This window comes from Geospiza fortis, unplaced genomic scaffold (genome assembly GCF_000277835.1).
Source record: "Geospiza fortis unplaced genomic scaffold, GeoFor_1.0 scaffold40, whole genome shotgun sequence".
NCBI lineage: Eukaryota > Metazoa > Chordata > Aves > Passeriformes > Thraupidae > Geospiza > Geospiza fortis.
Genome location: NW_005054297.1, coordinates 3,579,352 through 3,595,264, shown reverse-complemented (window position 1 = coordinate 3,595,264; position 15,913 = coordinate 3,579,352). Strand labels below are relative to the sequence as shown.

The 15,913-nt window shown below is 37.3% G+C and overlaps 1 protein-coding gene across 6 annotated transcripts in view; it reads left to right on the top strand.

The window, feature by feature from the left end:
• The window catches only part of KCNIP4 (potassium voltage-gated channel interacting protein 4), a 344,665-nt gene extending 329,139 nt beyond the window's left edge, over positions 1-15,526 (top strand). For 5 of the 6 annotated variants that reach the window (XM_005415430.2, XM_005415433.3, XM_005415432.3 and 2 more), the window contains 4 exons: positions 6,300-6,407; positions 7,699-7,803; positions 8,385-8,447; positions 13,907-15,526. In XM_005415430.2, the coding sequence (XP_005415487.1) occupies positions 6,300-6,407; positions 7,699-7,803; positions 8,385-8,447; positions 13,907-13,954 (324 nt within the window). In that variant the 3' untranslated portion in view covers positions 13,955-15,526. The remainder of the gene's footprint in view (positions 1-6,299; positions 6,408-7,698; positions 7,804-8,384; positions 8,448-13,906) is intronic. The other variant, XM_005415431.2, reaches the window with a different exon arrangement.
• Positions 15,527-15,913: the final 387 nt, after the last annotated feature.

Sequence of the window (15,913 nt, the reverse complement as noted above, 5' to 3'; positions counted from 1 at the left end):
AGCATTAATTCATGTCTTCTGTACATACATGTCTTCTTGTAATATGCAAGGATTCTTCTGATCTAATCACAGAATCATAGAATGGTTTGCATTGTAAAGAATCTTAAAGATCACCCAGTTCCAAACCCCTTGCCACGGACAGGGACACCTCCCAGCAGACCAAGTTGCCTCATCCAACCTGGCCCTGAGCACTTCCAGGGATGGGGGATCCACAACTTCTCTGGGCAACCTGTGCCAGTGCCTCACCACCTTCCTAGTGAAGACTTTATTTTGTATATCTAACTTAAACTTCCCCTCTTTCAGTTACAGCAACAGCAGGCACATAGAGAAAAAAATATTTTTAGAATAAGTAGTTGTAAATTATTTCTGCAATTATCATTAAAAAGAATGGGAATGAAAGAATTTTTTGTACCTTTTCTGGTCAATTTGTTGACACTTGTATTTCAGGCAGAAAGTCTTAAGAAATGCACTGGATTTGGAGCACTTTGATTATCTCAGAGTGCAGGTTTGTGCATGAAAAAAAGGCTTTGGAATAAAATAAATCAGGAAAATAAAAGCAGAGGTGCTGAACTTTTGTTCAATATCAAGGCAGACATGAGTGATCCAGACTTTCATATTATCTGCACTAATTTTGAATCCACCATAACTCTACTGCTGTCAAAAGACTCTTGCTTCTGTGTCCTTGTAGAAACATTATACTTACAAATTGCATGATGGCCATTCTAAAAGCATCCTCCTGAAGTTAAAAATGTATGGGTTTTTTTCCTAATCACATGAAAATAGCTGCAAAATGTAGAAGAAGATATGGTGAAATGTGCAAAATACAATGATCTCATTTTTTCCTGTTCCTTTTAATCCTAGGTGCAGCTGTGCCATTTTCTTTCTATTCCAATCTTTATTCTAGTTTTCTAATTTCCATTAGAAAAACAACAAAAGTAAACAGCTCAAAAGGTAGACGAGTAGTTTAGAAGTTTGGAGAAAAAATAATCATTCTTTCCAAAGTACTTTGTATATCAAAGTGTAGGAGTAAATACAATTTAATATAATTACCTATGATGAAAACACTCTGGCTATCTTCTGTATAAAAGAAGATTATAAAAATCTGAAATGGCAGCAAAATTCTTTTGTTGATAAGAATGACTTTTTTTCATGTGTTGCACTCTCAATTTCCCATGAAGCAGTGGTAGCTGGAGTTTTAGGTAAAAAGGAGAATTTGCTTTAGCTTTTTGCCCTTTTTTCCTCAAATTTTCAACCATCAACAATGAAAAGTTAGATCTGAGCACAACTTAAATGCACACCTCATTGACATTTCTTGGTGAGATTGCTGTGTCCTTAGAGTCCTTAGAGTTTTGCCATCCCTAAATCTAAATGCTCTTTGGTAAAAAGCCAAGATCTCTAAATGAAGGATTTATATAGCATAAAGACCAAACTTATAAAATTAGGTGTTTGAACTTATCTCTCTTTATCCCATGATTGTATTAATTTTGAGACTAGTTTATTTCATTTGTTTTGTGAACTAGTTTTGTTTTAATATGACAGAGTTTCTGAAGACCCAGTGACCCAGCTATTGGAGAACTCTTTGGGCATGTTAGTGAAGTTCTTTTTTCCATTAGACAGAGACAGATATAAAAGCAAGGTTTTCATTTGCTGCATGTATATTGTCATTGAGCCAAAATAAAGATCTGGCCTCAAAGCTATTTACACAGTCAGAAAAATGGAGGCTAATTAACTTTAGACATATTGTCTAAGTAAAGCTCATTGCACACACATGCAAATATCCAAATCTGTATCCTTCATTTGTTGTAGATGCAGATTGAGGTTGCTCTAGATGTGACCCTTCTGAAAGTCATTAAATAATCCCACAAATTCTCAGTGCTTTAAAGCACAATACTGTGCCCAAACACTATGGAGATATTTAAAGACTTCTGTCATATTTAATCAAAACCAAACTTTATTGGTTAATGAATTAGCAAGCGTGCTAACTCATTTCCATAGAGGAGTACAGTTCTTAAGATAAAACATAACTTCATATTTCACTAATAATAAATGTTGTGTCCAAGGCAGTATTATGAAGGCAGCAATTAACTAAGTCATAGATTCATAGAATGCCTTGGATTGGAAAGGACCATGAAGGTCATCTCGTTCCCACCCCCCTGTCATGGGCAAGGACACCTTCTACTACAGCAGGTTGCTTGAAGCCCCATCCAACATGACCTTAAACACTTCCAGGAATAGGGCATTCACAGCTTCTCTGGGAAACCTGTTCCAGTGCCTCACCATCCTCACAGTGAAGAATTTCTTCCTAATAGCTAATTTAAACCTACTCTGTCAGTTTAAAGTCATTCCCCTTTGTCCTGTTCCTACATGTCCTTGAGCAGAGTCCCTCCCCAGTTCTCTTGTAGGCCCTCTTTAGGTAATGAGAGGTACTTTAAGGTGTCCCCGGAGCCTTCTCTTCTCCTGGCTGAACAAGCTAAACTCTCACCCTGTCTTCATAGCAGAGGTGCTCCAGTCCTCTGGGCTTGTTCCAGCAGGTCCATGTCATTCGGCCCCTGGGCTGGATGCAATATTCCAGGTGGGGTCTCATGAGGGCAGAGAAGAGGGCCAGAATCCTTGACCTTGTGTTCCCGTTTATTTTGATGCAGCCCACGTCATGGTTGGCTTTCTGGGCTGCAAGCCCTCATTGCTGGTTCATGTTGAGTTTGTCATCATCCAACATCCCCAAGTCCTTTTCCTCAGGGCTGCTCTAAATCCGTTTTCTGCCCAGCTGTTATTTCAGCTTGGGATTGCCCTGATCCAGGTGCAGGACTTTGAACTTGGCCCCACTGAATTTCATGAGGTTCACAAGCATGATTCTGTGGGTTCAACACAAAAAGGTTTGTCCATGTCATGTAGGAAATGAGCTCATTTTTTTAGTAAGTGGTGATCTCATAAGCATTTTAACACCATCTGATTTAAAGTAGCTACAGAGAAATACATTTCCTTTTAGGAGCAGTTCTTTCTCTGTGATCTTTGTTTTACATACACCAGGCCTCCACCACTTCTGTGCCATCACTTGATTCCTTTTCAAAATCCTAACATCTAAATTTAAAAATGGATTAAGGTTCCTGCCTACCTACTTCTACCTACTTCTGAAAAAGACATAAAGGAACACATGACCAGGTGAATAATTTTAAGCTTTCCTATGGATTTGAGACAGCACACTAATAAGCTTGTTAATTAATTTATTAATGAACTAATTATCCCCAAAGATTTACTGAGACATAAAGCAATCAGAAAGTCATCAACAACCTTGCTAGGAGATAATTAATCACTGCTGCAAAAAACCCCACAAATACAAGTTCATTCCAGATCACAACCAGACATTCTCTACAGCTGTGTGCAGAACAGAAATGTCAGCAGACTCTGAGTACACACAGGCTCTGGTACAGGTGCAATGATGCTGCATTTTGCAACCCTTCAGTGAGACATCCCCCTTTCTGAAGAATCAAAATTAGGCACAGAAAGAGGTCTTAACAGGTATTAGCATGCTCTGCAGGAAACTGGCAAGTTACCAACAGGAAGCTGTGGAAAGGAGTAAAGGCAAGTACCAAGGCAGAGACTTTTGTGTTTCTAACTTCACTGTCACAGACTGAAGAAAGACCCAACCTAGAGTTGTCTCAGCTCAGATTTCCTGTTTTAGGCTCCTTTGTCACCCTAGATCAAATCACCTCTCCCCATTAGGTGCTCAGCTGAGCAGGATCATCCCTCTCAGTGGGCAGTGACAGCATTCTAAGAGCATGTATGTATCTGAGTATGGTGAAATTTTCTTTAAAAATAAACAAGTTCTAAAAGTAGAATTCCTCTCTCCCTAGAAATTACATGTCTAAACCAGGATGGAAAAGAGCATCTGGGTGCTCTAATACTGTAATAGGGACTTGTTTTGATGCTCTTTGCTAAATGGTGTGTGTGATTTGTGCATCACTGAGATGTTAGTTATGTGCATAAAGATGGGCAGCTGCTCCCCTCCGCACTGCTGCTTTACTGTGGCTTTCTGCACTGGATTATTGCTTAACACACAGAATGGCTGCACTGCTCCTGACACACACATTGCCTTCCACTATGCAGAGCATTTTGCCTTTCAAGGCTCTAGCCCAAAATACCCTGTGGATTTGGCCTATATCCACTGAATCAGGTACTCCATTTCTGTGTGATTCTATTACTGTGTTCTTCAGTTGCTTGAAAGTAAGTATGTAGAAAAGACATCCCATCCTAGCTGGTCCTTGTCCAGCTCATCACAACTTCTTATTATGAAAAATCCTTTCTATTGTTCCTGAGATTACTCCTGCACAGCACTCAGACAAAGGCAATGCACCTGAACTATGTGTGATCCCAAAACATGTTAATTCAATATGGAAGGAGATTACTCACTGCTGCAATGTTTAGAGCACATACCTGGAAGGTTTTTGAGTTTTCTCTGCTTTTTAACCTCCAATCCCATGAAAATCAATATAAAGTATTTTTTTTTTTAACCGATGATAGAAGGGTAGCCTTGGAAATGGGGGTAGAAATGATTCTGGGAAGCCAGCTAACACAGGTGGTGCATCACAGAAAGGAACAAAGAGAATTGAACAAGAAAAGAAAAATGGATTTTTTTAAGATAAAATAAATTTTAAAAATGTTGCTCTGCCAAAATAAAAATAAATTCACAATTCTTACATATAATGTAAGAAAATAATGCAACTGAGGACCTTCACAAAGGACTTAAGGAGAAGCTACATCAAGAATGTAAAACTGTGCAGAAAAGATTTGAAGAGATGGTACTGAATTTAAAAGGTTAATTGCTAATGCTGTAATGTGATCAAATCTGTTCTGAATTTCTTGAACCATTTAATGTTTAATAGTACATTGTTAGAGAACTGTTTGGAGATTTAACCCTGTGACCCTCAATTAGTCATTGAGATGTAGACAAGATGAGCAAAATTCTTTCAAGATTCATGTACCCATTTACCCCAAGGGCACATATACCAATAAGACAGAAATTTTTGACAGACTAAGAAAACCCAGAGCATGTCAATTGAATTGTTAAAAAGACTGAAGATGTCAGAAGAGTTGTCTGTGCCTGCTAGACCACCTGAGTCCATGATATCTGTGTATACTTCTGTGTATCAGGTATATTTATTTGACTTTGTGGTACACCAGGCCTTTAAAATTTATGTCTAGCCTCAGTGTAGTCTTTTCCATTGTTCCTGCGTTAGACAAAATGCAAAACCTTACTAGTGCAAATAAGAAATATTTTGGCTTTTATTGTCTCTACTTTAATGTTACTCTAAAACTTCCTGGATGTCATTGTAAGCAATGTAGAAAGACACATTTAAATGTACACACCCACCATATTCTGCTCAATGTATTATGAAGGCAGTTTCACAAATTTATGGGTTCATATGCTTATCAAATAAAAAGAGGTCGAGGAGATGGTTAGGGAAAAAAAAAGCTATTGTTTACATAATGTTAACGTGCTGACAAATAGAGAAGAGAGGTGATGGGAGTTGATATTTTCTCCAATCTCGACAATGCTCACTAAATGTAAATAAGGTTTGTGCTGTCAAAAGAGTATTTAATATGAAACAAAAATCTATAACCAAATACTACATATAAATAATCTCAAAAGCCTTCTAATTCATTTCTGTGGAATAGCTCTGCAGCAATAGAGCATTGGTGGGTCGCAAAAACATTAAAATGGCACATGGACATGTAATATATTTATTATTCCCTATCATACTTCCAATAAAAGCAATAAGAATTGAGGTGTGCAGTGTCGTACATGAAGTTTGAAATATTGACTGCAACAGATTGGTCTAAGAGATCTGGGAACTACATATTCCACTTTAACAAGATAGAGATTTAACAAGAATTTAATGTTCTTTAGTACATAGTTTTCCCCAAATTGGTCTCCTGTGCTTAGATTAATCTAGCTATCATTTAAGCTTTTCTTGGACCATTAAACCATGGGGATGGATTTTTCCTGGTATTCACTTCAACGGGAACTGCTTATGTGAGATGTTAGGCTTTTCAGAGGCTACAACCACCAACAGAAAATTATGTTTACTTTATAGAAAATTACTCAATTTACTTATTAATTGTGATTGTAGGAAACAGTGCCTAGATTGTTAATCCAGAAATCATTAGCACTCACAGTGAAGTAAAGAAATTTGAAACAACACATCTTTTCATACCTCTGACAAATGCATTATTCTGGATTTCTGAGTTTTCTGAGGAAAACTGCTCATTTCCAAACTGACCAAGACCTTTTGTCTATTTAGGATTTTGTTATGGGTCTCTCAATTTTACTCCGAGGGACAGTACAGGAGAAACTGAACTGGGCTTTCAACTTGTATGATATAAATAAGGATGGATATATAACTAAAGAGGTAAGATCTACTTCTCATGTAATGATTGAAAGTAAAGGTTGTTAGCTAAGCCCTGCATTCAGGGAAGAATGGTTCCATTGTCAAATTGAATGTGTTAACAAGTTATCAGATATTATGAAGTTAGACACACTAAAAATTAAAGTAATTGTCTCATTTTAAAGGCATATATGAACATTGAAAAGGGAAAATCTTTATAGAAATTGCAAAAGTTCAGAATTCTTCAGAAATTATGTTTCTGAGCATAATAGGTACAGAAATAGTTGGCTTCAACTTATGCGTACGTATTTGCCCATACAGTTTCTAGGAAAGATTGGTAGGATATTTGGACAAAAATGAATTAAGTGTGTTGGCAAGAATTGTTTCTTTTTTATTAATCTACTTCTAATATTTTTTACTTGAAACAGGTTTTATAAAGAAAGATTCCTACATCTTTTACTCTGCAAGGATTCAAACACATATTTAAGCATGACTAAATGAGTGTTTCATCAAAATATATGGAGGGTTTTTTTTAAGTGGGGTTTATGCAAATATATAAATTACACTTATAATTTTACACTTTTAGAAAACACTTCAGGTTCACTATAAAAAAGTAATGTATAGAATAATTTCTTAGCATACTACAGATCACTTTTTATAATTATTAAAATTTTCACAAGCCACTTAAAATGCAAAGATTATGATATAAAAGGAGGACTCTTCATAAGTGCAGGTGTGTGCATGGGTGTTCTTATTTTCTTCAGGGAAAATAAGTTGTAAGAAGGTGGTGTGCTTTGGCCATTCACTTGCTATTACAGAACTTCTTTTCTTTTTTATTTTTATTCATAAGATATTGGGAGATTCTTCCCACAATGCATGAACTTGCACATATTATAAATAATTTAAAATTGAAATCATACATCTATGAAAGCTGAAATCAGGTGCTAGAATTTCTAAGAACTAAGTAGTTCCTTCTTGAATCTGTGCAGTAAAAAAAAAAAAACCTAGGCGAATTCCAAAATTTCATTCTAAAATGCAAATCCTAAAAAAATTATGTTCTGAGTTAAAGCAGTGGACATTCCAGAAGTCAAAGAGCAGCACTGCTGTGTCCAAGAACTAGAAGGTCGTCTGGAAAAGAAGCCATGGAAGGGGCAGTGCGGGAGCCCCTTGGGGTGATGGGTGCCCACACTGTCAGCAGGTCCTTGCACCCCCCACCCTGGGATGCTCAGCTGGGGATTCACCAAACAGTGCAAGTTTTTCTGAGTTGGTGGTGAAAATGCACCTTACATTGCAGAAACTATTTTTTCCTCTTCAGGAAATGCTTGATATCATGAAAGCAATATACGATATGATGGGGAAATGCACCTATCCCGTTCTCAAAGAAGATGCACCAAGACAACATGTGGAAACATTTTTCCAGGTAGGTCACATAACACAGAAGCTGAAAAGACTGCTCTGTGAGTAGATAAAGATTTTCATTGTTATAACATATCCTTCCAATTCTGTAATCCTTTCTATTCTCTGTGGTTCCATTCCAAGTTTCGCAAACCTACTCATCACACCCTGTTTTTTCAACAAAAGCTCTTTAATCATAGTCCACTTAATATGACTTTTGGACTGGTTGTTCCTAGGCTGACATATAACTGAAATGAACAATGAAAAGGACTTGTTTCACACAGGAATTCAGGAGGAGAAACATACTGTGGAGGGTTGACCCTCTCTGGATGCCAGGCACCCACCAAAGCCTCTCTCTCACTTTGTCCCTCAAATGAACAGGGGAGAGAAAATCTAACAAAGGGCTGAAGAGGTTATAATTCCTGATGGCTCAGCCTTGGCCAGCAGGAGGTCCTGGAGCTGGCTGGCTTTGGCTCTGCTGCACATGGGGGAAGTTTCTGGCAGCTTCTCACAGAAGCCAGCTCTGTAGCTCTCCTGCTACCAAATCTTGGCCACAGAAACCCAATTCCTGTACTTTTTTTCTCTTTTTCTTTTTTTTTAATACAGAAAATGGACAAGAACAAAGATGGAGTAGTTACCATAGATGAATTCATTGAGAGCTGCCAGAAAGTAAGTATTCAATGTTAAGTACTGAATGTGTATCTGTTGGCTATTTCTATCACAGCTCTTTAGAGATTTCTGGAGTGTCAGTGAGGGTGATATTAATACCAGAGACAGCATTTTCCCAAGGCAGAGTATCTATGTCCACCATTACACAGAAACACTGGACAGTGTAAATAAATTTGTGGCCTGAATCTGCAGAAGAGCTGTTATACACAAGCTGTCATTGCTTATTAGACAGCTGTGCCAATATCCTTTCTCTCTTTAATAGTGTATTGTTTACACTTGGTGGAAAAAAGTTTCTTTACATTCAGCTATATATTTGTTTCTATCTTCTGCTCATGCTGGGGCACACAGTTGTCACAACTGGCATATAATCATGGCAATAATAATATTGCCTGAAAATTTATCATCCATGGTTGAGTTTCTCAGTGAGTTGTGATGTGCTTATAAGCAGTGAAGCCTTATAAAAAGAGAGTGCAAGGGGCTTGCAAAGTGTTGGATGGCAAGAGTGAGCACCAGACAAGTTTTCTGAAGGCAAGGGTGTAAACTGATTGTGGTTACCAGCCACAAGCCTTTATGCTACCCAAGTGGCTGTCAGTTTCTTGACAGCAAGAAAAAAATTCTTCCAGCAGCTCCTGGCCCCTAGAGCCAGGATGGAGAACTTCTGAAGCAGGAGTTACAGACTGTATTCACTCCTCTGCTCTTCAAAACCAGCTAGTTCTCAGACCAGTAGATGATATGAAGAAAGATAAGTTGCATTTTCATAAACTTAAGGAAATCTTGGTAATTTTTCAGTTTAAAATTGCAAGAAAAAGAAACATGATAGAGTATAAAATAAGAATGATTAGCTTTTGGCATGATAAGAGGTTCATAGAATTATAGAATTTGCTCAGCTGGAAGGCACCCACCAGGATCATTGAGTCCAATTCTTGGCTCTGCACAGGACACCCCAAGAGCAAGGTTGTTGTGTATAGTAAAGCATCACATTAGACAGAGTGAATATGATAGGCCTGATTACATTATGTAAATTGATGTGGCCAATAAGCCTGATAGTGTTTGTTACAGTGACAAATTGAAGAAGTCACAGTAGTGGTCTACTGATAACCTGCCCAGCAGCCTGATTAATACAAAGCTGATAGAGACCAGCAATATAACCCCTGCCTATTGATTCTTATCTTCTGTATCAAGAACAGAGTAATAAAGAGACAGACGATAACAAGACTATCAAGATAAATGAATTTAATGCATTTTTTAGTTTTTTAACTATTTGGAATAGGGAAATCTCAAGATGCTCAAAGATGCTCCAGAAGCAGTCTATTTTTATATACATCTGGCTATTCATTGGAGTTGCTTTTTTGAGTGCAGCTGCCTAGTAAGTGATACTTTGTTTGATTTTAATCCACTGATTTTGGGGGATAAAAGACAGCCAAGAGCTCTGCTAACTGTGGCTTTTCTGTGTATCCTTAGCAACAGGCACTGGGCAGAGTCTCATCTGTCAGCAGTGCTCTGTTGCACTGACCGTGGTTCCAGCTTGTCAGTCTTGTTCAATACCAACAAAAGTAATTTCCTCTGCTAACCCTGTGTGATCATCAGAAACAGAGATGAGATTCATTTCCCAGCTGAGGTCTGTAGCATTCTGGAAGTTAAATGACACATTAATCTGCATATGACAGCAATCATGGTGATGGGCTGAATGATTCATTTACAAAGAAAATTAATATCTTTAGTAAGGAATTGCCTACTCTCCTTATCCAGTGCAATTCTGTCTCTCAAGTGTGTTAGAAGATTTATTTACCTGTTCTAAGTATTCAGAATACACGTGAGAGAGATGCTCTCTAAACTGGGACATGATGAAGACACATGAATGCTACAGAATGCTACAATTGTCATCATGCTACTTATCTCACCTTCCCTTGCTTTTGACTTCAATGGTGGCTGTGCTTTTTGTTGACACAAAAAGTATCTTGCTACCTAAATGTTTGTCTCTCTGCCACTTAAGACTGTTCTTCTTTAAGACTTCTGTGCTTCAAAATGTGTAATTTATGTTTATATCAAGATTTGGTTTTAGAAATGAGGTTTGGGATTGGGATTCATAGCATCATAGAGCATACTGAATTGGAAGAGACTCATCAGAATTAAGTTCAATTCCTGGCCCTGTGTAGGATATCCCAAGAATCACACCATGTGCCCGAGAGCATTGTCCAAACGCTTCTTGAACTCTGTCAGGCTTGGTGTTGTGACCCCTGCCCTGCGGAGCCTGTTCCAGTGCTCAACCACTCTCTGGGTGAAGATCCTTTTCCTAATATCCAACTTAAACTTCCCTGATACAACTTCAGGCCATTCCCTCAGGTCCCATCAGTGGCCACCACAAAGCAGAGATCAGTGCCTGCCCCTCCTCTTCCCCTCACAAGGGAGTTGTGCAGTGAGGTCTCCTCTCAATCTTCTCTTCTCCAGGCTGAGCAGACCAAGTGACCTCGGCTTCTCCTCATAGGTCTTCTCCTCCAGAGCCTTCCCCATCCTCATGGGCTCCTTTGGAAGTTCTCTAATAGCTTTATGTCTTTCTTATATCGGGGCACCCAAAACTGCCATTTTCAAGGTGAGGCTGCCCCAGCTCAGAGCAGAGCAGGACAATCCTCTCCCTTGCCCAGCTGGCCATGCTGTGCCTGATGCCCCCCAGGACAGGGCCGGTCCTCCTGGCTGCCAGGGCACTGCTGGCTCATGTTCAACTTCCCACTGACCAGGACACCCAGGTTGCTTTCCACAGTGTAGTTCTCCAGCTTCACGTTCCCCAGTCTATACACACAAGCAGGATTGCTCCATCCCATGTGCAGATTCCGGGACTGGCCCTTGTTAAACTTCATATGGTTGGTGATTGTGTTACCTTTTGCCCAACCTGGAAATGAAACTCAAGATAATTTTAGTAAGGAGGGAATATAAAAGGGGATCTTTATTTTAAGGCCTTCAGGAGAAGTTATGGAAAGATGTCCACAAAGCCTTACACCCCACCAGGGGTAAGTTTTTATAGGTTTTAGGAAATTACCATAATTGGTAAAAGGCACCAATTAGGAGGACAAGGGATGATGCAATTCCCCCTCAGGTCAAGCCCCTTCTCTGGAGTCCTCTCTTCAGCCCTGGCTGTACTTTGTCCATGAGAATGGATCCTGCAGAGTTGTTCTCAGCCTTGGTTCCCAGGAAGAGCCAAGAGAGGATAGGGACCTTGTACCCCCCCAGGGCTTGGAGCTCTGGAATTTGTTTTGTCTTGCTGCTTAGGGAAAGGCCATGGAAAAGTAATGGGAAAACATTCAGGGCCAGTGACATAGGTCCTTCTGATAATGACAAAAAGGCTTCTGGCACAGGTGTTTTCTGCAGGAGTAACCCTTTCCATACACAGTGCTGATGGTTTGGGCTTTTCTGAAAACAGCAAAGAAACCATTTCAAACCTACAAAAAACTGGCTTAAAGGTAGGTCAGGTCTGCCAAAGTTCATTCATCCTGGTTTGTGCTTCATATGGACAATGCTTCATATGCACTAACACGTCCCTTTGTCATGAATTAGGAACTGTTTAACAAGTCTAATACGAAAATTTGTGTAGAAAAATGTACTGGAAAAAGAGGCAAATGAAGAAGATACACTTGCCAAAGAATTCCAATGCAAGCATCTGGGGGTTTTCTGGTTTTTCAGTATTTTTTTTAAAGATGGCAAAAAAAAGCTACTAAAACTTATCATGTTCTAAATATTATGACAAGCCTGTATTTTCTTGTGAAGACTCTTCTAATTTGACTGACTAAGGGAGTGGCATTGGAAGACTTCTGTAAAGAAACAGCCAGCCTCCGAAATATGGAGTTGATTTTAGAAAACTACCAGTTTCATTCATGATAATACATGAATGTAGTAAAATTGGTAGAAGTGTCAAAACAATTTGGAGATTCAGAGCATGTTTGCTTGCACATTTACTGAGCTTAGTTGTATATACAAAACATTTGTACTAATTATATGACAAGTGACTTAAGTTAAACTGTTAACCTTACATTAGTGACATTCACTAGTTTATTGATATTTCAAAGCAATGCAGTGAGGAAAAGGATCATTTATTTTAACTTTCAGTAATTTAATATAGTAGCTTTGCTATACAAAATTTTCAAGCATTAGCCTATATAGTGTATTTTTGAAATGACATATCATTGCTTCTGTAAGTTATTTTATTGTACAAAATAGCACAGACATCATTCCTTACAGCAGCATCACTTCAGATGACATACAGAATCAAAGATAAAAAACCCCACTGTGCTTGTTTCATAACATAAATTAAGCTAATTATTTGTCATTTTCTACAAAGCAAATCATCCACTAGACTGAACAGTGACTAATTTAACTGCAAATTGATACTGAACATGTCTTACTGGAAAATTAATGCACAGAAATCTCACATACTTATCAGCAGTGGAGAATACTATTGAGATAACCTAAGAAGTGGGTTTTTTGATGCACATTTTTCATAAAACATCCAAAAATAATCTATAATTCAGTCTTTTTATTCATTAAAATTAAAGATTGCTATATCATCTCTGAAGATAGTACTAAAGAGAGGGATCATCACAGTGAGACCAGCAAATGCTAAATAAGCATTTAATAAACTCTTATATTGTGTGTATGTATATTGTTTTGTGCTAGCAAGTGTTGATCCAGAAATGCCAACAAATATGGGCAACTGCAAGTAACTCTTTCTTCTATACACTGAAAGGTAAAGCTTACAAAGAAAAATATTTTTTGCTAATTGCTGTGCTGAGAGTTACCTACTGATAAAATCTGGAGCACAGAGTGGTGCATCGGTATGATATAGAACTGGAAAGATTAATATTTTGTTTAAAAATTGCCTAATGCAAAGCAATCAGAAAGCAGGAAAAGCATTTAGAAGCAGTCACCATCTTTCAGTGTGAACACACAGAAAATCTGAATTGAGGAGCTGAAGAGTGCTGTGGTGATACTTGTCAAACTGACTGATTTTGGCTCAGCAATGGTGCACACTTCAGTCTGTTTTTCTTAGTCATCCCTAACTATGAAGCAGAAGCCTTAGGATTTTGCAGAAAGAATCCTGTGTACTGTGCACAGGACTAGCAATTACTCGTACAGATTCACACTTGATACAACTATTCCATCAGTATTTATTGTCTAGGTGTATTCTGTTATCCTGGATATAAATGGATAACCTCAGAAATATTACAGATGTAATTTTCTTAATATGCTTCTGTATTCTTGACAGAGTTGTTTTGGTTTCATTAATATACAGAAAAACTTATTTAAGCATGGACCCATTAACAATCTTTTTCTGCTAACCATTTCTCCACACAAGCTGAAAAAAAAAGTTGCAATTAACTAAAATGTTCTACCACATTTCAGTATAGATATCCACCAACTACATTTGTAATGGTGTGTGATTTTTGGTTATGTGTTGTCTTTTTTTACAGGATGAGAATATAATGCGATCCATGCAGCTCTTTGAAAATGTGATTTAATGAAGACATTAGGTCTACAACTAATGGACAAATATGAACTATTCTGCAACATTATCTAAAAAAATGGATTTCCCACTTTATCATAAATAAAGTTACTCAGCTTTACACTGAGAAATGTATTATGCAAGTAAATTTTTTATTATAAACCCTTCCCAACAAAAAATCCTTTCTAAATTATACAATCTAGTACTTCCACAGTGGCTGTTTAGTTAATAGGACTGTACTGAAAAATCAGGTTCTTACAACAAACTCAAACAAAATACAACTGACATTATGCACCTTTATTATCATTCCAACCCCTAGTTAAAATAGATACAATCACCCAGAGATTAAATAAATATTCTTAGTTTTGCTACTCATTTGTACTGGACTAAGCTCCAGGTGTTAAAATGTACTTCTTAAATCTCTAGCTTCTAATTTATACAGAGGCATTACAATTTATTTTCTTCTCATGTTTCTATAGTGTAGTCCTTATTTTTGAATAATATTTTGAGTTAAAATGCTATAATAAATGTGCAATGCACACCTTGCTATATAATTGCCTCCCAACTATGCCTTGTTTTTCTCTTCAGAAAAAACCTTCAAAACCCAAACACAACTAAACAGTTAACTTGACAGCACGAACTGTTATAAAACAAAACAAAAAAAACCAAACAAACAAGCTGCTTATGGGTATTATTCCCTAAAAAATATGACTAAACTTCTCTTAATCTCACTTAATAAGTCTGCACTTAATTTATCATGACATGAGTATCAGAAAGCGTACATACTGTATTTTTAATTCTTCTTGGATGTGTATGAGAAGTTCTTTGCTTAAAATTAAGGATCTTCTGACTTCCAATTTTTCATGAGGAAACCTTAAATGGATCCTAACACTGCTTTCCTAAGTATGTGTCTCTCTGCCTTTAATGAAGAAAAAGGCATGAAATTTTGAAAACTGCCATCCCACTTTAGTGCTGAGAATGAACATCACTACATAGTAACCTCCACTAATAATTGCTACAGGCTAACATCTATTTCATCTTTTTGTAATACTTTTAACTATGAGACAGAACCAGGAAAACAATGAAAACGTCAGCTATATATCTTCTATATGTGATAAATGCTTTACATTTTTTAAGATCATTTCTTCATTAAGATTGGAGCTACTTAACTCTGAACCTAGAAAGATTCTTCTAAGAAAGTATGCATATAAAATATAACATTACCCCTCCATCCATGTAATTTTTAAGATATATTGTCCACAGAGTCTATGCCAATACTTCAAAATAGGTGAAATGCTATCAGAGATAGGCCAACCTTCATTGTGACATTGCTGCAGAAAGTGTGAAAGGGCATTAATGAAGTAGAAAGAAAGTTACAAGAATTATTTTGTAAAAATAAATCAGGTATCTATTCTGGTGTAGAGATGGGATGTTAGAGGCATGTTGAAGGCTGCTCTGCTATCACCAGTGTAGGATAAGAGTAGTACAATACATGTACACCTGAAATCTGCTATAGCGTGTTTGTGTAAACTAAATGTGCACATTTTGTAAAAAAAAAAATAAAATAAAGCAAACATGAAGAAAAAAAGGACCATGATCAATTTTTTGAGTTGTTAAATACCTGCTGGCAAAAATGCTTATTGAGGAAATACTTTTTTTTTAAACATAAATACATTTATCTTGACTTAGCACAATTCTGATCTTGGCAGAGATCGGTCCTGAAGTGAATTTCAGTCAGGCTGTGGTAATTTAAAAAAACTTCTGAAATTGCTTTCACATGACTGACTTTTATTAATACTCTATGCATCAGCATCTTATGAAAAAAACATCCTTTCCAACAACTTTAAATGTCAGAATTGAATATTCCTCAGGGGAAAACCTTCAGTCAAATTTTGTTACTTTTGTTAACTCTTCCTGACTGTGTACACAAATACAACATGTCCCTGAACAACATTTATTACAAGAACCAATTAGG